The sequence below is a fragment of the Rhizomucor pusillus genome, assembly GCF_041956525.1.
Source record: "Rhizomucor pusillus strain CBS 183.67 unplaced genomic scaffold VTP01scaffold_1, whole genome shotgun sequence".
Classification (NCBI taxonomy): Eukaryota; Fungi; Mucoromycota; class Mucoromycetes; order Mucorales; family Lichtheimiaceae; genus Rhizomucor; species Rhizomucor pusillus.
In genome coordinates this window covers 1474008-1497250 of record NW_027192143.1, presented here as the reverse complement: position 1 = coordinate 1497250, position 23243 = coordinate 1474008, and the positions used below count along the sequence as shown (strand labels likewise).

Below are 23243 nucleotides of genomic sequence, written 5' to 3'. Positions count from 1 at the left end.
CAGTATCTGGCAAGCATCGCATAACTTCCAGACCATTGCGATGCTGCCATCGATAGGAGAAGAAGAAGTGTTGTTCTTCCAGCGGGCAACTCTGTGGTCTCGAACCCGTGGACAAATAACAGCTCACATGACGACCATCTCTTTTTTAGAGTTTTCGAGCGGTGGCACCAACGTGCTTGTTCTTTTCTTTACTTTATCATTCGCTTCTAGTCCTAGTTTGCTGCCATGTTCAGGACTATCAATAGACACATTGATTATTCCCTGGAGGTACGAGAATAATTACTATCTTTATCCCTGACATTGGTCACGTAATCTGAACGTCTATATCAGAGGGTAGAGCATGCTGATCTTGACAAGATGGTCCTTGCAGACTTGATACAGTACTGTCAGGAGAGAGGAATATCCACCGAGGGCTCAAAGACGGACTTGATTAATGCGTTGATGTTCTGGGTATGCATGTGCAATTTGTAATGATACGACGACGCTGGTGCTGACAATGGATATGTCCAAAGAAACTCAATACGAAGCCTATACCTGCTCCATCTACGCCGCAGCTTTTCACGCCCGAGCTTGACCTTCCTACGCTTTCGCTGACTGCCGAGCAGCAGCGCATCGAGGAACTAAACTCACGTGGATTCTCAGAGCTGTTTCTGGACGACGATCTCAAGTTTGACATTCCATACAGCGATCTAGAGATCGGTGCAAAGCTAGGAAGTGGAGGTTTCAAAGATTGCTACGCAGGTTAGTCGCAGCCTTGTAAATGAAGGAAAAAGATTGCGTTGTTACGTCGCACAACAGTCTAGCTAACCTCAATGGTTCCGATGATCACAGGCGTCTACAAAGGAGTAAGTAAGACGTGAGAGATGCTCAGTAAAAGGTACAAGCATCTCTATGTGAGAAAATAATTAAAAAAGAAACAATAGGAACCAGTGGCGATCGGTGAGCTGCGAATTGCCCAGTTTAGCGAAGTGGATCTTGAGGACATGAAGCACGAGATCAAGGTGTTAAAGTGAGTGGTGCTTTCTCTAGGATGCTTCCGTGCATCTCATCTTTTACATGTGATACGGAATATGTATATAACTGAGAAGCGAAATAGACAGCTTCGACACGAGAACGTGATACGCTTCATTGGAGTGTGCACGAACCCAAGACATCTATGCATCATCACGGAGCTGTGCACAAAAGGAGATCTATTTGATGTCATTCGGCGATACCAGAAACCGAGTTTTCCGCAACAGGTAAAGGAGAAGGCGCAACAAATAGATCACACGGTCCTTCAAGTAAACATTCGGATGACATTACCAAATAGGTCAGATACATGCACGATATAGCCTTTGGTGTTTCCTACCTGCATGGACGAAGGTCGGTGAGCAGATGGCTCGGACAATGTATAATTTGAATAGTCCATCCATATGCTAAATCTTATTGTTAAATGTATGTTTGCAGACCATCCATTATTCACAGGGTATGTGTCATGCAATCCATAAAAGTTTCAATGTGGATGGAGCGGGTCCCTTTTGTACTCAACTACTGCTCCTTGAATGTAGGACCTTAAATCTATGAATATTCTGGTATGTATACAAGCACGGTTATATGTCTATTGCTGACATCGTCGCCTCCGACGTTACCGAAATGCTAGATTTCTGCCGACGACAGAGCTAAAGTGAATGATTTTGGATTGGCACGCATCAGACCAAAGGCGAGCGCGCTTATGCATACTCAATGCGGTACACCGAATTGGCAAGGCAAGTCCAGCTCTTACGGGAAATAGGGTAAACATCCAGACAATGACGAACTTTCACACTTTAGCACCGGAATTCTGGTCATCCAATCCGAGCTACACGGAAAAGGTAAGACGAATAAATAAGGTTGAAATACTCCTGTCAACTCAAGCGAAATTGCGGTAGGTCGATGTAAGGCATCAAGCATAAATTTCTTTTTGCAAATGATACAAGCTGAAATTATCAAAGGTGTATGCGTGCGGGCTGATCTTTTGGGAAATCCTAACATGGGGAGAATATGGATACCCATATCAAGATTTAAACGTTCACGCAATTTACACTCTCGTCAGAGACAAGGATGAGCGTCCACCTCTGTCAAAGCTTATTAATCTCTATCCTCGAAGGCTGCTTCTTTTGATCACAGAAATGTGGAATGGTAACCCCTTAAAGGTAACGATAGTTTTATTAATACGTTGGTCTCCATCTGTCCCGGTTTTCTGATGCTGGTTGAATATACAGAGACCATCAATGAATCAAGTTGTCGATCGGCTATCCATTTACTTGGATTGAAGCAAGGAAAAAAGAAAACAGGAAAAAGTAATAAAGACCTCCTGCTCATATGAGTTAACGCTTATAACGAGGCGGGCTAGGTCCGCGGCTGTAACTTGGACTGCGTCTGCGACGAGGAGATGGGGAACGGCTGTAACTAGGGCTTCGTGAATAACTTCGGCTTCTGGAATAACTAGGGCTTCTGGAGTAGCTTCGACCGCGGGAGTAGCTGCGGCTTCGAGAGTAGCTAGGGCTTCGAGAGTAACTCCGTCCACGGCTGGGCGATCGACTGCGAGAATACGACGAATAACGACGGCCACGTCGGGGCGGTGTTCTAGATCTCGAGCGTCTGCCACCATAGTATCTGTCTCCGCCGTAACGTCGAGGCGGAAGCGGTCGAGAAGGAGGACCTCGTGGGCCCGGACCGCGTCTATAACGCGGAGGCGAGTATGGTGCTAACGTGGAGTTAGTGATTTGCATGATACTTTAAAATAATACGTTTTGAAGCTTACATCGACGTCGGGGTGGAGGGGAAGGCGATCTTCGGCGAGAGATTACTACATCAAGTCGCTTACCATCGAGTTGACCCTTTATATAATGAATAAATTCGTAAGATCATCTATACTTGCAAATTTTTCGCTTATTGAAGAACTAACCCCATCCATATAGCTGATTGCTTTTTCCATATCCTCCTTCTTTTCATATTCAATGTAAGCCTTGCCTCGATTCGTGTCCACTGCAAGATTATAGAAAATTAAGTCAAAAATGTTCAATCATTCGAGTCTGCAACTTCAGTTCTATTTAGGACGTACATCGCGTGTTGTATGGAAAGTCAATTTCGCGTATGGTACCATATTGTGAAAAGATCTCACGAACATGCTCCTCTGTAACGTTCCGAGTCAGGTTGGTGACTAGAATGATGTGGCCGTCAGGCAGAAGCGATTTGCGCGGCGAACGTCCACGAGGAGAAGGACTGCGTACCGGCGAACGCGATCGGCTGTACGACAACGATCGACGTCTGCGGCGTGGCGGCGACGGAGACTTGCTGTAACCCGAAGCCCTACTTGAATGTCAATCATTGTTGGTAAAGTAGCATCTAAATCATCAATACTTACATTAGAAACGTGCAGAAAAATGTGGTGAGCGTGCGGGGCTCGCGCTTGGAGTTGAACCCAAAGCCCTCTCTCTCAGCCAGCGACAAAGTCACATTGCAAACTCCGCCACCTTTTTTGGGCACTGGCGGTTGCCATGCTGTGGACAATCGTATTTCTCGCTGATCAATCAAAAGTAAGTTATCCATCCATCCATCCATCCGTTCATCGTGAGTCATGATGCTCATCATACAACATGTAAACAGTGAGAGATAAATGGAGAAAGAAACGCCAGAGACGCCTTAAAGCCAAGAGAAGAAAGATGAGAGCCAGAAGCAAATAAGCGCTCAACATCGAATGAGCAACAATGACGCGGCGAACGACACGCTTTGTGAATAATGCCAATAGCTCTGTTTGTCACTTGTACATTTGTTGCTTTGAAACTAAAAAAAAGAATGTTTATTCATTTAAAATTTGAATTGGGTATGCGAGTTGTGTTGTGATAGAACATAAATGCATGGTGTGTGTGTATATATATACTATGGGCTTGCGCGCTTGACCATCTGTGAAGGGTACATTAAACCCTTGTAGTTCAATCAATGCATGAAACATGTCGCCTTACCTCTTTGGCCCATCGTGCGACGTCTTTTGTAGTTTGGCTGTAGTGCCGGTTTGATTTTACTTCGCGTATGATCTGTGAAACCCAAGTTGCTGAAAATGGTCGTCGCACATCCTCAGGGTATGTTTCTGCCAGGTCGCTGCGTTATCTCGTTTTAGTATACAAATACTCTGTGACTATAGCCATCCTTTTACAACTTACCCTAATAATCCAACGACTGCTCTGTCCAAAGATTCGGGTCGATGTGGCGCACGAGTGACTGATGATAAAAAGTTCACGACAGTGCTGAGGTATGGGACAAACTTGGAAACTGTTCGAACATTACTACGCAAAATCTCTGAAACGTTTATGCTTTTTCAAGAAAATTACTTACCATTTTGAGACCCTCGCAGGCCTTGTACTATACCAATATACGCTTCAATGACACCTTCATACAGGCTATTTACATAATCGATCATATCAATGTTGTTTTCATCGGCTTGCATAGAACCTGCTTGCTTCAGCACCATGGTGACAACCTCCAAATACGGTAGGAACTGATCTCCAATAGCGAGAGCAATGTCACCAAATATGGAGAGGATAGCGGGCTTGACGGAACGATGGAGAACGGAACTTTGTAAATCTGCCACCAAAAGCTGCATAAATGTCGGGCAGTACTGGGCAACCTGAGCATCCAGTGCCCTGGATAAGTCGCCAATAACTCCAACAGCTACCAGGCACAGCCGGTAGTCCTCGAGATTCTGCAATGCATTGTTGAGATGGGGAACAAAAGATTCTGCATATTGTAGAAATTCAGTCTCGAGGGCACTGATGAGCGCACCCACGACGAGGAAAGCATCCTCTGCGACTGATGTTTGCTTCGAGTTGAGTAGCTGTGTAGTTACAATCATGATGCTATCAGAAAGCGAGATGATTTGTTGACCTTGCCTTCGAATACAGCACTTGTATAATGTTTAAGTGCCCTGATATAAACACATCATGTGGTTCGTCTTACCGCCAATAAACCTAATAAGTTGGATTCCAGGTCTTCAAGCTCCATGCGATCATCGCCGCCAATGAGCTCTTTCTGAAAAGTCGCTTAACCTTAGCATTGTTTGAAACTTCCTTTAAACTATATTCACATACCTCTTTTATGAGACAAGCATCTAGTTTCTCCAGTGTGGTATTAGTCGCCCACTGTACGCTATATACACAATCCTAACAAGAAAAACCGGGTTAATTTGCCATTCCATTTATATACTTGACAGCGTACACACGTTGGCAGCGTGCTGCACCACGGCTCCAGCAGCTTCATACACCGATGTCCGGCTGCTTGGATTATCTGAAAGTTTCTTAGCGACATCGAAAAGAGTCTTTAGTAATTTATCCACGTATGGAGACAAGGGATTCGTTGACGCTCCTGTGCCGGATGCTGTGCCAAATTGTTCTGCTAAATTTATGATTGACTAGAGAGAAATACGTGTTATTAGCACACTTGATCTATCAAGGAGCAGCACTACCAGGTACCTACCCAGCAGCAGTTGTTGATGATTCGCGGATTATCATTTAGGCCACCAATGAGCGCAGAAACCAAATCTTTCAGATGGAATTTCGGTTTGATGCATTGTGGCATTAGTTCACATATACGCCCTAGCGTCCAGGCGACGGTATCTTTAACCATAACCACCGGATCGCGCATCATCTTGATAATAAAAGGTAATGCCTGAAAACAAGGCAAGATACAGAATAATTATAGGCTCGGAATATGGAGAAGAATGCAGATGAAAAATACTTACTTGGTCGATCAGCGGCGCTAAAACCGTTTCCTCTGGACCATACAATATTGAACCAAAAGCCATCACGGCTGCCTCTCGAGCCCTCCAATCATGGCTCTGCAAATTCGTCTCAACGTATGGCACTATGAGTCCGATAACAAGGTTGCCTGTGCATTGAGCGAACAGGGATAGACACGTTGCTGCAGCCATCGATACATTCCAATCATCTTCGTCCTGCTCTTCTTCTTGCTTGTTCATCAGCCATAAGATAACCGGTATTACATCCGCGAGTGCCAGCTCAGCAAATTGAAAGGTTATTTGATCGGGCTGCATGCCACTCATCGCCGCCTATTTCTTCGTGAGCAAGAGAAGGAATTTACTGAGCGATGTATACCGTACATCCAGGATTGTCTCTTTGATCTCAATTTCCTCCTCGCATATAGTCGACCAGAATTCTATAGCTTGCATGGAGACAGTCTCTTCGCTGCTGTTCATGCTCGTGATTGTAAGCTAAGATATATGTTAGTATATAGCTAAATAATTTCTTGAAAATCGGTGCATTTACTTACGGGGAATAACGCACGATCCATATAGAGCTTCATTTTATCATAATAAAGTTGCATTACTCGAACAAGACATTGAAGAGCTGCAGCTTGGACTTCTGTGGAAGAATGCTGACATGACTCGCATAGTAATTGCATAATATAATTTCTTTGACCCTACGTGGAATCTCGAGCTTGAGATGGATGCCCTCGTCTATTCAAATGAGCAAAATATCTTACTTCTGACTCGAAATTCGGTTTGATATATTCCAACGCACTGGTCAATGCATTCAGAGCAGCAACTTTCACCTCGGCACTGCTCCCTCTAGTCGTGAATACTTTGATGTCCATCGTCTCGCTCTAACCATAACATACCTCGATGCTGATTTCTGTGCCACCTCTACCACTGCTTTCAGCAGTTCTCCTATGTATTGTGCAAGACCTGCCGGGTTCTTGATAGCTTCAGTTAGCTGTTGAAACTTACGAACGCTATCATGATTTCGATGGATGCCTTACACCACCCTCGCATAAATATCGAATCGTCCGCATCGCTGCTCGCTGTATGACTGGGTCTCCACTTTCTGCACTCTTTACAAGGAATGGAATAATATCGACACCGTGACCAAGCGGCAATTCTATGTGTGCTATTGCGGCTAACACCTATGCTTTTGGTAAGGTTTCCTATTCAAGCTCCCGTCGTATATGTGGTGTTCACAGTACCTGAGCCGCCGTGTTGGCTACTGCCGGCCGCGGTAATATCAATCCTGCCAGAGCCTTTTTTGAATTTTAGGTTAGCCGACCAAATCTTTCTTGAGACTATCACATAATTTACCCCGTGCTTTATTATCTCTCGAATACCATGCTCGACCCACATCCACCGCGAGATTTGCTCCTCAGTCGGCACAAAGTCCTGCTTCATTTGTAAGTTTCATTGATATATCGAAACAATTGGCATCTCGTACACTGGTCGTTAGAGAATTCTTCAAGCATAAACCGGCTGCCATAGCAATAGGTTCCTCCGCTTCAGCGCTCGCGAGCTGTTGACAGGTCAGCAGTGCAAACTGGGTCTGCAAGCAGAATACTGAGCAAGTGGTACCCGAGTCGCATTGTTATCCTAACTTACATAGTCATCGCGCGCCAAAGTTTCCAGTTCCTTTGTTGCCTTGTCCCTGACATTGTGATCTGCTTCCGTTAAGCAACTAGATCCAAACCTACGATCGGGGACAGCTATACCTGGTGAAAGCGTGTCCGCAAACAGCTGATCGATTTTCACAATGATTTCTGAACCCATCGGGGAGAAACTGTAAAATATAGAGAAGTAAAGGAACGCAGCGCGAGACTCTAAAAAATCCAAGCTTGCAGGATTGGATGCAGTTTCGACAGCCGAACGAACGATCGGTCTTGACGCGATTGATGTAGAATTCACAAAAAATGAATGCAATATAGCCCACGTTATACGAATGCGACTCGTATACGTAACAATATGTATATTGTTTAATCTAATACACATAGAGCATGATAGTAGTAGAAGCAGATGGAATGAATATATGTGATGGTTCTGGAAACCTGTTATCGCGGCTTCCTACGCCCGGATGTTCATGCTACAGAAAGAAATAGACGAAAGAGGAATCAAGCACGCTGAACAGCCCTGAAGGACTTAACAACATTCCGGGAAAATACGCGAAACACGTTGTTGGAGATGCCCTGAAAAACGTGCTGCGTCGGTGAAAAAGTCACCCTTGAAAAGCGCGTGTAACACTTTTTCGATCGCTGTACCAATTGCACCCTGCTTTCCTTCGTTTTTTTTCTTTACGATGGGTGAATCCAGAACAGAACTCCTTGCCTGGCTCAATGATCTGCTTCAGCTCAACTACACAAAGGTCGAGCAAGCTGGCACAGGTACGACACACCGAGAAGTGCCAAAGACGACGTACATCTGTAAACTCATCTCTTTCTCTCTTGGCTTTAGGCGCTGCATACTGTCAAATCATGGACTCCATCTATGGCAAGGTCTCTCTTTGATCTGCTAATACCAGCGCTGACTGTTATGTATAGGTGATGTTCATATGAACAAAGTCAAGTTTGATACCAAGCAAGAATACGAGTACGTCAGTAACTACAAAATACTCCAGCATACCTTCACCAAGCACAAGTAAGTGTAAAGAAACTTGTACATCCGCAAGGGCATAATTTGAATAGTCTGTACGTTTAGGATCGATAAGGTTTCCATCTTTACACATATGATAGGCGATGCCTCGGAGCAAAAGATCTGACTGACATTGAACTAGGTTGTGCCTGTAGACAAGCTTTTAAAATGCAAGTTCCAAGATAACCTCGAGTTTATGCAATGGATCAAACGCTTTTGGGACCAAAACTACCCCGGAGGATCGTACGATGCTTTAGCTCGACGCAAGGGAGGTGGCAAGTCAACAGGCACCACTCGATCTACTACTGGCAGCACGGCGACTAGACGTGCAGCACCTGCAGCTGGTAAGACAGGCACGGGTTACAGATGGATGCCTAAGAGCGTGGCTTCTGACCACACGCATGTAATCAGCTCGCGCGACAAGCCGCACAGCCTCTGGCCGTGTATCCTCTGGAAGCGCAAGTCAAAGCACCTTGGACAACCAGTCTGCTTCCATGATCATTGAACTCAACAAGCAGATCTCAGAACTCAAGCTGACTGTAGATGGGCTGGAGAAGGAGCGCGATTTTTACTTTGGCAAACTGCGTGATATCGAGATCCTCGTCCAAGAAGAGCTCGATGTTCAACAGCAAGAGAACATCGAGACACCGATTCTCAAGGATATACAGAATATCCTGTACAGCACCGAGGAAGGCTTTGAAGTGCCTCCTGAGAATGAGGATATACCCGCTCATCACCACAATGATGAATACGACGATGAAACCTTTTAGGTTAGAAAAGCACTCTTAGTAAAAGTTTCCATTAATTAAGGCTGTCGCCTGGATAAGATCAACTTGCGGCAAACAAAAGGAATGTTACTCATTTACAATACCTGAACAGCCAATCGTCATAGCAATCAGAGACCAGTCACTTATATGATCAATGTGTGCAATGTGCATGCTTGAGAGGGCTATGTTAAAACGAGAGAAGAAAGCAACATACAAGCTGTTCAGAACAGGGGAGACAGGGTAGGGTGATAAGTAAGAGGAGATAAAGAATATCTAATCTGAGCTGCTGCCAGAATCATCCGAATCAGAACCTGATGAACTCTCTGAATCGCTTTCGCTTGAAGAGTTATCTGCACCTTCAGCGTGTTAGTTTAGCTTACAGTGCAACATCTATCATGTCCAATAGCTTACCATTGAATTTTTGCAAAGCTCCCTTGAGCGCTTGAATCTCTCGATCAGCAGCTTGTTCAGAGTAATGCTTTCTTCCTCCTTTTGCCATCGATTGCTTCCTCTGTGGGATGAGACTTTTGCCAGTGACGAATTCATGCAATTGATGTAATGTGCGGCGGTCTAAGGAATCAATATCCAGTACGATTTCCTCTTGCCCTTGGCCATCCAAATTTGGCATGGAGTTCTGGATGATGGTGACAACAGTGTTCAATCGATCGCCAGTTAGATTATTGATGCGTTCACTTAGATCCTTCTTTTGCTCGAATGTGAATTCCGGTAATTCCTCCTCTCTGTTCTTGCTTGTACGCCGTCGCTTATCGGCAGCAGGTTTTCTGTCTCTTGAGCCAGAAGGTCTGCTTCTTCCCGACTTTGAGCCTCCTCGCTCGGTTCTCTTGCGTTTACCAGATTTGATGGATTCTAACTTTTGCGTCAGCGTCGCTAATGATCGCTCCAGTTCTGCAATTTGATTATCACGGTCTAAAATCAAACAGAGTCTAAGTATCTACTTTCTACAACCTATAGTAGCAACATCAAGACTTACATTCATCGTCAGATTCAACTTCATCATCGTAATCATCCATCCTTCGCTTCTCAGGCTGCACAGGCTGCGGTTCAGGCTTTTGTTTCCATTTCTCATCAAATATACTTTCAAGTTCCTTTCCCATCTTATAGACCGGCGTTACAGGAGGGTTGTAGGTGTAGCAGTTGTTAAACATCAATCGGATATCGGCTTCAAAGTCCTCTGCTGTTTCATAGTCTCCTTCATTAAGCTTCCGTTCAATAGTCGACATATCCATGGGGTGCTTGATTATAGACGGGTAATCTGGGATATTAAGCGCAACAATGTCCACAGGTGCAAGGAATGGGTAATTAATATTTCGATACTTGTTTTTACGCAATTCGCGCAGGACTTGAGCACAGAATTTCATTTGAGCATCATTCTTGCGCGGATTGCGACGTTTCGTCATTGGCTCTGGGTAGTCCTTTGAAGGGGGAGGATGGATCTCGCGTTTAGGCCGGCCGTCTTCGGAAATTCGTCGATAAGCCGCAGGAGGTGTTCCTCCCTTGCTCTTTTTCCGTCCGGATCTATCTTTGGTATCAGACATCGAAGGACCCGGTGACGACGGCTGACAAAATTTGATATAGTTTAGAATAATCCATCTAATTCTCTCTATCAAAGACTACCGGTCTCACCTCCTTCGAGAGTGGCATTTGTCTCAGACTCTTCTCAAACGCAGATTCCACATTTTGGCACAGCATGGAGATCATGGCTTCAGGACCATTGAATTTGTAGCAATTGCTAAACACCAATCGTACGTCCGCTATGAAATCTTCAACATTTTCGTATTCACAGTTGTTCAATTTACGATCGACAGTATTCAGATCCATCGGATACTTGATAATTTTTGGATAGTCAGGAACATTTAGTTTGACATAATCCACTGGGTTGAGGAAAGGTGTAGCGTCTCTGTGTTTTTTTAAGTTGCGCATAATTGCAGCACTGTATTTCAGTTGGTCCCGAGTCATGTTGGTGTGGCCAGAGGGTATGGATGGAGCAGGAGAGGCGGTCCGTGATTTCTAGAGATGAAAGAAAAACAATGTTTAATAACTCTGTACTTTCTTGACTCTAGCGTTCCTGCAAACATCTACCTGTGATTTGACTTTGGCTGTTTGCGGTGAAGTAGGTGATTGAGTTTCTTTGTTGGTGTTCGTGGGTTGTGTTCCATTAGTGGGTGTAGAAACAGACTCCATTTTTACGGGTCCAGTACTCGGCATAGTTGAAGGTGCGTCTGTGATCTTTTGTGGACTGCAAGAAAAATAACAGCGTTAATACGCGCGTTTCACGCGTTTCCCACACAGCCCCCCGTCATCTTCCATCTGAGATTCATTTCGACTCCTCCTCAATTCTCACCCTCAGCACTCTTCCACACTTACTCCATCTCAGTTGTTTCCGAGGACATGACTTGGTGATCGATTCCGTTTGCCATGACAACGGGCGAGGTAAGTGCAGGCAAATAGGTAGATAAAATGTAAACTATAGAATAGTAGTAAGACGATGAGCATTCAAGTTCGTGACGATCGAGCCCAAAGTTGACAAAGGGGGTAGGTGACGAATAAAAAAATTATTTTCGGCGACGCGAGTGCCCAATTCCAGTCATACGGCAGCTGTTTGCGTTTACGCCCAGAAAAGAAAAAAGGCTGTATACGTTATCGCCAGGTATCAACCGTATCAACGTCGAAGTTGAAAGTAGGCCAGATTGAACGTCACGTCGCCAAGCATTTATCATTTTTTTCTAAAAGGGTACGGATAGGAAGAAAGTATAAAAAAGCTTACCGTTTGTTTATTCCCGGAGACGCTGGAGGCTTTGCGAAAAGTTTGAAAAAACAAGGTCAGTCGGCTATTGAAACTTTTTTGCAGGTTTGTGAAAAAAAAGAGGAGAAGAGTGCAAGAGCGAAAAGGAAAAAAAAAAAAAGAAAACGGGGCCAGAAAAAAGCATCGACCACGCCCATACATTTGATTGGTTCTGAGTTAAATTTCGGGGATTGCATCACGAAAACTCGAACATGAAACTTCTTCCTGGTTCCTTTGGTTCTTTTTCTTCGAAGCCTCACTTGGAAGCATCGCTGATCCAGTCCAAAGATTTATACTGGCAAAATACTGGCAATGAAGTACATATGCATATGAGGTTTTTTCCTGAAATAATTCGATCGTTTGATAGCAAATTTGCTTGCTGCGAGGTTGCCATCAATAATGAAGCATCGTTTCCAAACTTGCAACATGCAAAGCAGCAGATATAGTAGAAATTTCCGAGCTTGATGTTGGTCAAAAGTAGTATGGCTCGTAATATATTACTTTGAAGCCACATTGATGTCGATGAGTGCACGTCTTGCTGTTTCGGACAGCATTATTTGTATATTCTATGGCTACAGAGATTAGAAATCCTCTATCGATATATGATAAATTCGCATATAGCAGCATAGAGTCGATATACTGAAAAAGAATGTTGATGTTAGTCTTCTTCCGTAATGCACTCAAGGTAGATTTCGGTGTTACCTGATTTGACCAATTTTGCAAATCAATCGCTCCAACCCTTCCCAGTCTTTAATTTTTAAGCATATTCTCTCTTTTCTCTCTTCTCTCTTTATGAATATTCACGATTATTCACCACGAGCAGAAAACTTACCTCGGTCTGAAGCGGTGCGGGTTTCTCACTATGCATCCGCCGACGATCAGTTCAAACTGTCGCCTTCGCCTGATTTGCAGAGCACTGAGCGGGATCACCCGGCAATGTTGACACCTTCCAGCATTACATCTGCGCTACCAACAATACCCGAATACGAATCTACAACTTCTACAGAACCACTGATTCAGAACGGTCTTCCGCCCATCACCACGCAGCAAGTTTTGGAAGCCTCATCAGGCTATGCGCCATCGGGGACCCCCGCGCTTAAGCATACCGGCAATATGACCCAGAACGCTGCGTCAGTCAACCCAGCTCTGCTTCTTACGAAAAATGATAAGCGGAAAAGCAGCCCAGCAGTCTTAGGTCTTCCTCTCGAGATACAAAGCGAAAGCAACCAGTTGAGTTTACACCTGTCTGAGCCGCGCAACTCGATAGAGGCTGCCATGTTGTTGGCGAACTTTAATCGACTTGAAAAGGATGGTCATCAAAGTAAAGGTAAGTATCGTTTTGACAGAGAGAAATCAGTGGTGTGGGTTGTGATCGCGTAGAGAATATTCTCCTTTATATCGAGCCAAGTGGATTGCTTAAATTTATGCGCATAATGATTGTAACCCCATACTTTTTTGCTCAGGAAATCGAGCTTGGCAGGACGACATGTCTGTGACATCGCAAACTAGGAACAAGAGTGCTTGGATGACGGACGATAATGGAAATCTAACAGCCGAAAACGAGACCGTGCGAAGACACTCGTATGATGTCAACATGAATTGGAACACCATGCCTCAATCTTTTCTCGCGAGGTCCGATCTATTGCCAAATTTGGTAAGTGGCGCACCTCAGCAGCAGCGACGAGAAGAGCAACAGCAACAGCAACCTCCATTTGTCGAAGCGTCGAAGCTCTCGTGGACACAGGATGGAACGTTTTTGGCGAGCAGATCTTCAAATAACCAATCAGGATATTCTCAACTGTATGAATATACACAACATCCAATGTCTGCACCGTCAGTACAGGAATCTCCTTACACTTCTGGGACTTTTCCCTCCATGGCCTACTATGGATCATCTCAGCAACACTATCAAGGTCCTTTCTACGATCCGTACCATCAGGAGTCTGCAGTGAAAAGGAATCAGAGTGATCAGGAAACCCCTTACATGGCGCAATATTCACCGCATCCTCGTCAGCAAGCTCCGCAACCGATTGCTATGCTAATGCAGCCTGATCCATTCTACAACTCGCCGCGGATCGGTGACGTGCATACGCCGGCGACAGGGTCCGCTGCTGGAACAACGCTGCAAAGTCAAGCTGTACGACAGTCTGCTGCACGTGGTACAAAACGCAGACGAAACAAAGCTGACGATGAAGACGAGTATGTCATTGATCCCGGTGACCCTGATTTCCCTGACATGGCTGCTGCGGATGTGGAGGCTGCACGACGAGATCCTGAAGCGCGGCCACGGAAACAAAAGCTTCGTTTCCCTGACGATCAATACACGCCGCGGTGGGTACGGTACAACGGACAAGCCAAAGAAGGACTTTGTGATACTTGCAAACCTGGAAAATGGTTGCAACTGAAAAATAGCGCCTACTGGTATCACAAGCAATTCTTTCATGGAATTTCGTCAGTGTCAGGTAAAGAATTCATTCAACCTTTGGAGAAACGCTGGATCGATCAAGATGTGATGGAGGGGCTTTGCCACCAGTGCGGACAGTGGGTTCCTGTCACCAACAACAAGCGAAAAAACAGCGTATTGTGGTATCGCCATGCCCATAAGGTACTAAATACAATTCTCTCCCGAAGTAAAATCGCCGCTAATCATTTTAATAACCATACGTCTTTAAACAGTGCCACGTATATCACAAACCCAAAGGTGACTCGTCCTCCAAAAGACGATGAATGATCTTGCATATATTCTTTGCACATCGCATTTGCTTTGCTTTGTTCGTGTGAGCGTCTATCCTTTTATTTTCTTTCCTTCCCTTTGCAAACTCCTCCTTTGCGTACTGTATATATGGTAACCACATTAAACTTCTTACTTGTGAAAAGGAAAGGTGGCGGTGTATTCTGTTTCGGTTAAAAAGGTGCAATTAAAGTACATCAAACAGCGCTCTGCGACGTTTAAAAAGACTAACTAGAGATGCCAATAGTTGTAGTGGGGGTGGGGTGTGGTAATGCAAATGGTTTTACAATGAATGGGGAATAGATCCAGATTAATAGGAACCAGCGGTAATACCGCGCTAATCCTTCTTGCGGCGTTCACGCATTCGCATGGCTTGCCTTCTATTCTGGAACCAGATTTGGACGGTGCGCGGGCTCATACCGAGCTGCTGACCCAAGTCTGCCCGCAGCTGGGTCGAAGGAAAGAAGGTCTGCTCAAAGACCTTGTTCAGGACTTGAAGTTGATAAGGTGTAGCGCGCCTGCGCTTGACTTTCTTGTCTGTATTTGCGGTCCGTTTGCGTTTCTTGGAGTTATCCTCAGCTTGGAACGAACCAGCGTGCCAAGCATCCAATTCGGAGCAGGACGAAGAAGTTGATGAAGGCGAGGGTGGCGACAGTATAGGAGGTGGGCTTATTTCTCTTTCGTCAGAGCATAAAAGATTATTGATATCCAGGATGGACGGTCGGCGTCGTGGCGTTTCCTTAGGCTTATCGTTTGTGAGATTGCTCAGCAGCACAGGCTGCTGGTCTTGATTTAACATATTGGCGACAGAGAGCATGTTAAAGAGAATAAAATGAAGGGGAAGCGAAGGGGAAAAAAAGAGACAGGAAAACAATTGTAACGTGCGCTTCTATTTATCTCAATAGTTACACGTCTTTTTCTTAGCAATGGGGGGAGGGAAAGATCAGCGGGCAAAAAAATGGATGATAATAGTAAAGGCAATAATCCATTTGAACCAAGCTGCGATTGGGGCCCGGGGAACTGGCTACTATTATTATTGATTGTTCACTTTTCATTTGTTCTCGGTTCTCTTGATTTCTCTGACTGGATTTAATTAACGCACCTTTACAGTAAGCGGAATCTCGGGCAGCAGCAGTGGTGCCATCAAAGTCATCTTTATTTTTAGGCTACTCTGCTGACACACCTGATATTCCAAGTGCAGTGCACAGCACAGCAGCGCGACAAGAGAGCTTTTCTTTTTCCGCGTAGAAAGAAAGATCTCTGCATCTTTTTCACCCCGCTTTCTAGCTGCAAATAGTCTAGGACGCAGATCCATTTATTGATGGGAGATGTCAATTAAGCATGGAAATAAAATTTTGCAATTCATATATTTGGCTACAATTGCCAAAGCGGTTTGTCAGCACGTTGTCCGCCGGGATTTTCTAGCACCAGCGGTGACACCGCCATTGGTGTCACGACAGCTTGATGAATTCTCGATTCAAATGTCGCGGAGACCAGGATATTTGGGGGCGAGAATCGAACGACAACGCGCCTCAATTTCATGCTCTTGTACGGCGATCTGTTAACAGCCTCGAGTTGATTAGCAAATCAACCCTTTATTAATGGGTGCACAAGGAGCATTAGTGAACCCTTCTTTCAGCATTGGTGGTGGCTGCATGTTTATCACCACGATCTAAGCCCAACTTAGAATAGCTCCACGGCTGTGCGGCACATTTTCCGAAGGTTCATGAGTGGATGCCGAACATCAGACCACCTTGTTTGAGCTTGACAAGACAGATTTTTCATCAAACTGATGCACAACACGTTTTATCCGATTAGCCCGGGACATAAAGTTAATCTTGTTTCCTTCTTACACGTTTATGTTACTATCTTTTACTAATCCCCCAAAATGCACCGTGTATCGTTACAGATCCTAAAAGTGTTCTCAGTGTCCCTTATGAGACTACTTGAGGGAGATCGTAAATAGACGCTCAAATGTTTTGATGGGTAAAATTATCGCTCAGACTCCTTTTCTCCCCAGCGATTGGCAGGCAAAAATGTTTCCCGTATTCTCCGATACTTGACCGCAGACAGCGAAAAATGTAAAAATTTCCTTTTCTGTCTCGCGCCGGGACCAAGTGTTACTGAAAGGACATGCTGCGCAGCTTGACCGGGAGGGTACTCTTACAGTTAGCCCGGCCGCAATTTTGTACCAAGCTCAAAATGTCGCAATCCCTGCACACTCGCTACCTTGCTGAGGAACAGACGCCTTACTCCCGCCTGGAGGCAAAACCTTTCTTCGACACTCTTTCGGACAAGGAGAAACACTATGCTCATTACATGGCCCGCGCATCCTTTGCAGGAACACGAGTTATACTTGAAACTACTAATCCTGCTGCTGTAAAGATTTATGACCTGATTCTAAAGATCTTTACAGGCGACGATGGTGCTATGGTGGACGTTGCATGTCTTGAAAAGGACAGGTACATGAATGCGGTTCTTTTTTGGTTGGCTGCCGTATCCAAACCCAATTTACTGATAATCTAATACTGGTAGCGGCGTGTCCCAGGAATCTTTTGAGCAATTTATGCAATATTGCGGTCAGTTCCTCGGTAACCTGAGCAACTACAAGTCGTTTGGCGATGAAAAGTTCGTGCCAAGATTAGCAGCTGCCGAGTTCCAAAAGATTGCCGCCGCTCGTGGGTGCGCCGATGCATTTACAAAAGTCCAGGATGAGATTTACGGCATTGAACCTGCTGCGCGAAACTTGATCGGATATCCTGAAGATGGCCATTTGTCTGGCTATTATTCCTCCAACGTTACAAAAGCTGACATCGCTAACGTGCAGGCCTTCCTGGATAAGAACAGTATCAATGCACTCAACACGAGGTATGCCGAAGATTGTCAAAAAGTACCATTTTCATGAAATACGCTGATGGATGATTTGCTACTTAGATTGTTCAAAGATGACAGTGGTTCCTTCCGTCTACTAGTTGCCTCAGCTGTCGAAGACTCAAAGGATTTGGATATGGATGGCACACCTTTAAAGCTTATATACGGCGATTTCAAAGCGGAAATGGCCAAGGCAGCGGAAAATGTCGCCAAAGCTAAACGATATGCAGCCAACGAACACCAACAGAAGATGTTAGACGCATATCACGAGTCTTTCATTACTGGATCCATTGAGGCACATATGGACTCGCAGCGCCACTGGCTCCATGACATCGGGCCGGCTGTCGAAACTAACCTCGGCTTCATTGAAACTTACCGGGATCCCCACGGTGTTCGTGCAGAGTGGGAGGGGTTCGTCGCGATGGTAAACAAGGAACAGACACGAAAGTTTGCGAACCTCGTGGATCGCGCCCCTCAATTTGTGTCGCGGTTGCCTTGGTCGAAAGAGTTTGAACGACAGACTATTAATAAGCCGGATTTTACGTCTCTTGAGGTGCTTGCCTTTGCTACCTCTGGAGTTCCTGCGGGAATCAATATCCCTAATTATCAGAACATTACCCAAGTCTTGGGGTCCAAGAATGTGTCCCTAGGCAACGTGATCTCTGCCCAGGCACCTAATGAAAAGTTCCCATTCATAGCACCTGAGGATCTCGAACTGTATCGCAAATATCGTAACCCTTCCTTTGAAGTACAAGTCGGTACCCACGAGCTCGGCCACGGCACAGGAAAATTGTTTGAGCAAGATGCCGACGGCAGACTCAACTTTGATCAAGAGAAGACCATCAACCCGTTGACGAATACTCCTGTGCAGACATGGTACAAACCAGGGCAAACTTTCAATTCTTTATTTGAAGCCGTCTCTTCTAGTTACGAGGAATGCCGTGCAGAGTGCATAGCATTGACCCTAGGTCATCACACGGATATATTGGAAACCTTTGGTTACACCGATCAGGAAGCTGAAAACGTTCTATATGTTATGTACTTGAATATGGCTAGAGCTGGCCTGGTCGGTCTTGAGTTCTACGATATGTCTGCAAAGAAGGTAAGGAGATATAGAATTTTTTTGTGCTGAGAGACTCAATCATACACACTTGCAACGTAGTGGGGACAAGCTCACGTGCAAGCACGATACGCAATCTTTAGAACCATGCTAAATGCAGGCCACGGTTTCCTAACCCTTGAGCGAACTGGTGAAGCAGGACTAGAACTTCGTATGGATCGATCCAAAATACGGTCTGTTGGTGCACCAGCAGTAGCCGATCTACTTTCCAAGCTGCAAGTGTACAAGGCTACCGCAGATGCGGAGAATGGCGTTCGTTTCTACTTGGAAGCTACAAGCGTTCCTGAAGAATGGAATGAAATTCGTGATATCGTTATCAAGAACAAACAACCACGGAAACAATTCGTACAGGGTAATACTCTCATTGAGGACGGCAAAGTTGTCTTGCGTGAGTACGAACCTTCTGCCAAAGGAATGATTCAGAGTTTTGTGGAGCGCGAAAATCTCGAATAAATCAAGGTGGTTACACCAGCTGCTTCTGCCACGTTTCTTACATACTTGCCTAATGTCAATTGTTACTGTCATCGTCACGACTCCTGAGAATATCAATGCTGAGCGAAGACTTGACAAGGGCTGGACTATATCTCAGCTGAAGGTGCAAGGATCACTTGGATACGACCAGAGATTACCTATGCTCACTGTAGATTCACTCTATAGTATAAACTTGAGCCCATTACGGGCATCCCGGCTGACACTCAACAACTCAATCTGTACCAAGGCGAGAATCTGCTTGGTACACTCGACGATGAGTCTCGTATGCTCGGTTCATACCCCGTGGAAAATTTCATGCGTCTCCACGCAAGTCTCCAACCTCGAACTTGGAGTTTCCAAATGGCATGTTGACTGACAGGCAGTTGCTTTCCAATTTTTTATAGGTCATTGATACCAATCCAAACAGAATCAAAAATCAGTACACAGATGTGTCTCTCGTTGAAAAGTTCGAGCTGACAGAGGAAGAATATCTCAAGCGGTCAGGTACATTTTTTAACCTATGCGTAGATCGAGCAAAATATCCAGATCTGACTCGTGTCTGTCCAGATACTGTACGTGCATACAAGGAGCGACACAAGCTCGGACGTTTTTCGGACGAGGCGATTGCGCAGATGGCAGAACTCGAGCGTAAGAATAAAGAAGCAGCGGAAAGCATAAAGGTGGGCGATCGCTGCGAAGTGCAATTGACCGAGGATGCCCAAATGAAACGTCGCGGTACCGTAAGGTTTATCGGTAAGTTGAGCTCCACGCAGTGAATAACTTTTTCAATGAGATATTGAGAAATTATTTCTATCTCGTACAAGGCACTACGCAGTTCCAGCCCGGCATTTGGGTCGGTGTGCAGTACGATGAACCTTTAGGAAAGAACGATGGCAGTGTGCAAGGAGAGAGATATTTTACATGTCCACCGAAGTACGGCGCATTCGTCCGTCCTTCAAAGGTGACAGTGGGCGATTTTCCAGAGGAGAAATTAATGGATACAGATGACGAGCTCGAAGAGATGTAAATTATATACCTCTCACGATGATTATCGAGATAAAATGTTACATCGCGACATCTTCGATTCATGCATATATTTAATCGCAATTTAAAACACAAAGCAAGAAGTATAGTCGACCAAGCATTTCCAATATTCCAATTAGGAGAGAAGTAAACATCTTGGAAAATAAAAGATCACTCAAATGTTGCAGCAATAAGTAGTATACAATTTGACGAATGATCTTCTACATGAAGAAGCCGTAGCCATGTCTCTAATACATATCCATCACGTATGATAGTTCATTCTGATTTTGTTATATCTTGGGAGGTCTCTGTTTGAAGCCATTCGCTACAGCTTCGCACAATGCACTTTGAGTCCACAAATACAACGGCCAAACTATATGCATCTCGAAGTCGAATCAAAATACAACTTTGAAACTTTACCAATTGGATAGATTTGAATGGAAGAAATTCATACTGTGGTCAGTGAAGGTCCGCCGAGCTGATTTTGGCAGAATCCACGCACGACTGCCCATTTTTTTTTTCTTTTTTCGTTTCTCACAGACGGCCCACCATGGCACAAGCTGAGCAGGTGCACACAAAGGATCGAGAGGTATGACTAATTTTTAAAACCGACTCGTTGACGACTAGGATATTGATCAACAGTAGGAGACCGGCGCTGTGGAGGATACAAAGGTGAAAGACAGTTCGGTTAGCAATGTCGAGAACAGGTTGGTGAAAATTCTTTGCACCGACAACCGGAAGCATAATTCTAAGGGAGATCGATTTAGCACGAATGACAAACCTCGAGAGAAACGACGTATAGAGAGAGAAGAAAGTGACGAGGAGGAGGAACTAGACGAGTTTGGCAGAGTTAAGCGACGTCGACAAAAGTTTTCGTCAGAACGCGACGAGGAAGACGAGTATGAGCATCATCATCGTCGATACTCGTACAGACCTCGGTCGCCATCTCCACCTCGTCACAGGCGTCACCATCGCTCGTCCTATTATCCGTCAGACTCAGAGGAAGAAGAAGATCGGCGAAGGAGATACAGTAGACGACCCAGCTATGGAAGTACCCGCCATTATTCATCTCACAGACATAGCAGAGGATCTCGTAACGTAAGCAATCTCTGCTGGAATTTTTTCACGGATTATAACCTGTTTTGTTTTACTTATTGCTCATCGTAGCCCTATGAAAATGCTGGACGTTACATCGATACAGATTTTCATCCGACGAAAATATACATTGGCGACCTGGAGGATGTCTCTGTTGACAGTCTTGAACGAACATTCAAACGATTCGGACACATTGTGCAAGTTAAAGTGGTTGAGGGTAAAGAGTATGTAGATCATAATCATTTGGACAAACGAACTCGAGACTAACAGTAACTGTAGTTTTGGATTTGTGACGTACGAGGATAAAGAGAGTGCTCTGGATGCCATACAGGCCATGGATGGTGCGCTTTTCGGACGACGGCACATTCGAGGTAAGCTTTGCATGTTCTTCATTGTTGATCCTTGTTGGCAGAATAGAGTTGTTTTAACCTGGGATAAAGTGAACCGTGCTAAATTGCCTGAGCGAAACCAGTACGGATTTGGAAACATACCTTGGACGGATGAAGGTATGGAAGAGCTCCCGCAATGTGCATGGCAATTAGAGACTTAAAATTAACATTGATTTGTTAGACGGCAATTTTGCCAAAGAAGAAATGCAGACATATCCTGGTGATTTGGATGCGCCCTACGCAACTCCTTCAAGTATGTGAATAGAATGCTGCGGATTGTCGCTTATTACTAAATGTAATCATTTAGATCCCTTAGCTTCGTCAACATCGCAACCGACGATAGATCGCCCCTTGACTACTTATGACGACTTATAATGTATTGTATCTTATTCAAATAAACAAAAGTATCAAATTCGAAGTTTCTGTCTGCTCTAATGCTTTATAACAAGGTAGACATCTGCCTTTTCCATCAATACCGGTCTGGTCGGCATGTTCAGTACTTTGTCCTCGAAAGGCGGTGCGCCGAGCGTGCACGGGACTCTCGAATTCTCATTCTTACTGAGTTGGAGAAATGCATGACCGTTATCAAAGGTGGTACGGGAACACAAAGTTGTGCATTAACTTCTATTCTTCCCAATCGCTGCGAGATTCTTTGTTTATTCGTCTCAATCAGGATAAAGAAATGTTTGCAGGAACGTGCAGGATGGGTGACGAGAGAAGAGCTGGGTATGGATGTCATGATGCAAGTGCATAATTAGGAATGACGAAATGGATCGTATAGCAAGGACACGTAATGGGAAGCGTGACTCGTCTAATTGATGGATGGCTGCTATTCGAGGTTAAGCTCTCAAGTAGTCTGCTCCAAGAGTTGCATTGCCATCTGCTTTCGTGACATCCTGGTCTGATACAGACGCTTTGGAATCGATTGGAGAGCACTGCGCATCTGCATCTGCTGCTTATGTTTTCTAGCTTCTTCATCTTGTTCCTGCTCATCAGCTGATGAATCACGAACCATCTGACGGCAAGACTGTTCTAGTTGCACCTTGGCTGATCGTTGTCGACGCTGATTCGCAAAATGACCAGAGCGACGTTTTTGAGCAGTTGCCATTTTGGAAACACTGAACTCATCAAATCCAGCGCCACCGTCATACTCGCCGTCTTCGTGATCACCCTCTGCTTCCTCCTTTGATGCTTGCTTTCGTCTTGGTTTCTTGGGAGGCATGCTGTAGGTCACAAACTTGCTCCGAGGTACAGGATCGTGTTCCACACCGGCTTGTTCAGCAGCTTCTGCAAACGACGATATAGATGGGTCCTGAATATGTTCCCAGTCATCCGGATGTGCGTGCTCCAAAACAAGCTCCCAATCGTCAACTGTCGCAGAGGTCGAAGGCAGTGGAGGGAAGTTGTCGGAATTGGATAAAAGGGCTTGTACAGCTTCGTCGTTATCGTTAGTTGATGCAACGCTTTCAGCAAAAGCTACGGTAGGTTCTAAGTGTTGTTCGCTGTCCTTATAGGATTGGGACATGACTTGAGATGGAATGTTCGATAGTA

General features: G+C 45.0%; 12 protein-coding genes across 12 annotated transcripts; 7 read left to right on the top strand and 5 right to left on the bottom strand.

Moving 5' to 3' along the window:
• Positions 1 to 225: 225 nt before the first annotated feature.
• VTP01DRAFT_658 (uncharacterized protein) lies at positions 226 to 2291 on the top strand (the record flags this gene model as incomplete). Its single annotated transcript, XM_069385496.1, has 14 exons — positions 226 to 267; positions 331 to 450; positions 513 to 741; positions 832 to 845; positions 924 to 1009; positions 1097 to 1238; positions 1310 to 1362; positions 1447 to 1465; positions 1548 to 1571; positions 1640 to 1745; positions 1810 to 1850; positions 1908 to 1913; positions 1971 to 2171; positions 2241 to 2291. The coding sequence occupies 14 exons, from the start codon at positions 226 to 228 to the stop codon at positions 2289 to 2291; spliced, it is 1134 nt and encodes a 377-aa protein (XP_069245078.1).
• A 61-nt stretch (positions 2292 to 2352) lies between these two features.
• On the bottom strand, positions 2353 to 3600 carry VTP01DRAFT_657 (uncharacterized protein; the record flags this gene model as incomplete). Its single annotated transcript, XM_069385485.1, has 6 exons — positions 2353 to 2367; positions 2429 to 2700; positions 2783 to 2858; positions 2927 to 3006; positions 3083 to 3330; positions 3386 to 3600. 6 exons carry the CDS (start codon positions 3598 to 3600, stop codon positions 2353 to 2355), a joined length of 906 nt encoding a protein of 301 aa, XP_069245077.1.
• Positions 3601 to 3900: 300 nt separating this feature from the next.
• VTP01DRAFT_656 (uncharacterized protein) lies at positions 3901 to 7567 on the bottom strand (the record flags this gene model as incomplete). Its single annotated transcript, XM_069385474.1, has 19 exons — positions 3901 to 3924; positions 3984 to 4119; positions 4182 to 4290; positions 4354 to 4921; positions 4975 to 5046; positions 5106 to 5177; positions 5237 to 5425; positions 5491 to 5682; positions 5756 to 6082; positions 6134 to 6244; positions 6304 to 6453; positions 6517 to 6592; positions 6652 to 6728; positions 6793 to 6936; positions 6997 to 7050; positions 7109 to 7186; positions 7239 to 7343; positions 7400 to 7458; positions 7510 to 7567. 19 exons carry the CDS (start codon positions 7565 to 7567, stop codon positions 3901 to 3903), a joined length of 2601 nt encoding a protein of 866 aa, XP_069245076.1.
• Positions 7568 to 8090: 523 nt separating this feature from the next.
• On the top strand, positions 8091 to 9192 carry VTP01DRAFT_655 (uncharacterized protein; the record flags this gene model as incomplete). Its single annotated transcript, XM_069385463.1, has 6 exons — positions 8091 to 8175; positions 8246 to 8281; positions 8332 to 8428; positions 8489 to 8498; positions 8565 to 8766; positions 8834 to 9192. 6 exons carry the CDS (start codon positions 8091 to 8093, stop codon positions 9190 to 9192), a joined length of 789 nt encoding a protein of 262 aa, XP_069245075.1.
• A 270-nt stretch (positions 9193 to 9462) lies between these two features.
• Positions 9463 to 11627, bottom strand: VTP01DRAFT_654 (uncharacterized protein; the record flags this gene model as incomplete). Its single annotated transcript, XM_069385452.1, has 6 exons — positions 9463 to 9545; positions 9601 to 10116; positions 10181 to 10766; positions 10834 to 11217; positions 11290 to 11446; positions 11575 to 11627. The coding sequence occupies 6 exons, from the start codon at positions 11625 to 11627 to the stop codon at positions 9463 to 9465; spliced, it is 1779 nt and encodes a 592-aa protein (XP_069245074.1).
• A 1157-nt stretch (positions 11628 to 12784) lies between these two features.
• VTP01DRAFT_653 (uncharacterized protein) lies at positions 12785 to 14719 on the top strand (the record flags this gene model as incomplete). The annotated part of the gene is made up of 3 exons (XM_069385441.1): positions 12785 to 13319; positions 13456 to 14597; positions 14669 to 14719. 3 exons carry the CDS (start codon positions 12785 to 12787, stop codon positions 14717 to 14719), a joined length of 1728 nt encoding a protein of 575 aa, XP_069245073.1.
• Positions 14720 to 15060: 341 nt separating this feature from the next.
• VTP01DRAFT_652 (uncharacterized protein) lies at positions 15061 to 15540 on the bottom strand (the record flags this gene model as incomplete). The annotated part of the gene is made up of 1 exon (XM_069385430.1): positions 15061 to 15540. One exon carries the CDS (start codon positions 15538 to 15540, stop codon positions 15061 to 15063), a length of 480 nt encoding a protein of 159 aa, XP_069245072.1.
• A 1316-nt stretch (positions 15541 to 16856) lies between these two features.
• VTP01DRAFT_651 (uncharacterized protein) lies at positions 16857 to 19167 on the top strand (the record flags this gene model as incomplete). The annotated part of the gene is made up of 4 exons (XM_069385419.1): positions 16857 to 17185; positions 17259 to 17591; positions 17658 to 18696; positions 18757 to 19167. 4 exons carry the CDS (start codon positions 16857 to 16859, stop codon positions 19165 to 19167), a joined length of 2112 nt encoding a protein of 703 aa, XP_069245071.1.
• A 52-nt stretch (positions 19168 to 19219) lies between these two features.
• VTP01DRAFT_650 (uncharacterized protein) lies at positions 19220 to 20212 on the top strand (the record flags this gene model as incomplete). The annotated part of the gene is made up of 5 exons (XM_069385408.1): positions 19220 to 19309; positions 19372 to 19512; positions 19590 to 19689; positions 19753 to 19938; positions 20010 to 20212. The coding sequence occupies 5 exons, from the start codon at positions 19220 to 19222 to the stop codon at positions 20210 to 20212; spliced, it is 720 nt and encodes a 239-aa protein (XP_069245070.1).
• Positions 20213 to 20758: 546 nt separating this feature from the next.
• VTP01DRAFT_649 (uncharacterized protein) lies at positions 20759 to 22067 on the top strand (the record flags this gene model as incomplete). Its single annotated transcript, XM_069385396.1, has 8 exons — positions 20759 to 20797; positions 20854 to 20915; positions 20976 to 21306; positions 21376 to 21527; positions 21583 to 21674; positions 21744 to 21809; positions 21874 to 21945; positions 22000 to 22067. 8 exons carry the CDS (start codon positions 20759 to 20761, stop codon positions 22065 to 22067), a joined length of 882 nt encoding a protein of 293 aa, XP_069245069.1.
• Positions 22068 to 22126: 59 nt separating this feature from the next.
• On the top strand, positions 22127 to 22450 carry VTP01DRAFT_648 (uncharacterized protein; the record flags this gene model as incomplete). Its single annotated transcript, XM_069385385.1, has 1 exon — positions 22127 to 22450. One exon carries the CDS (start codon positions 22127 to 22129, stop codon positions 22448 to 22450), a length of 324 nt encoding a protein of 107 aa, XP_069245068.1.
• Positions 22451 to 22539: 89 nt separating this feature from the next.
• Positions 22540 to 23217, bottom strand: VTP01DRAFT_647 (uncharacterized protein; the record flags this gene model as incomplete). The annotated part of the gene is made up of 1 exon (XM_069385374.1): positions 22540 to 23217. The coding sequence occupies one exon, from the start codon at positions 23215 to 23217 to the stop codon at positions 22540 to 22542; it is 678 nt and encodes a 225-aa protein (XP_069245067.1).
• Positions 23218 to 23243: the final 26 nt, after the last annotated feature.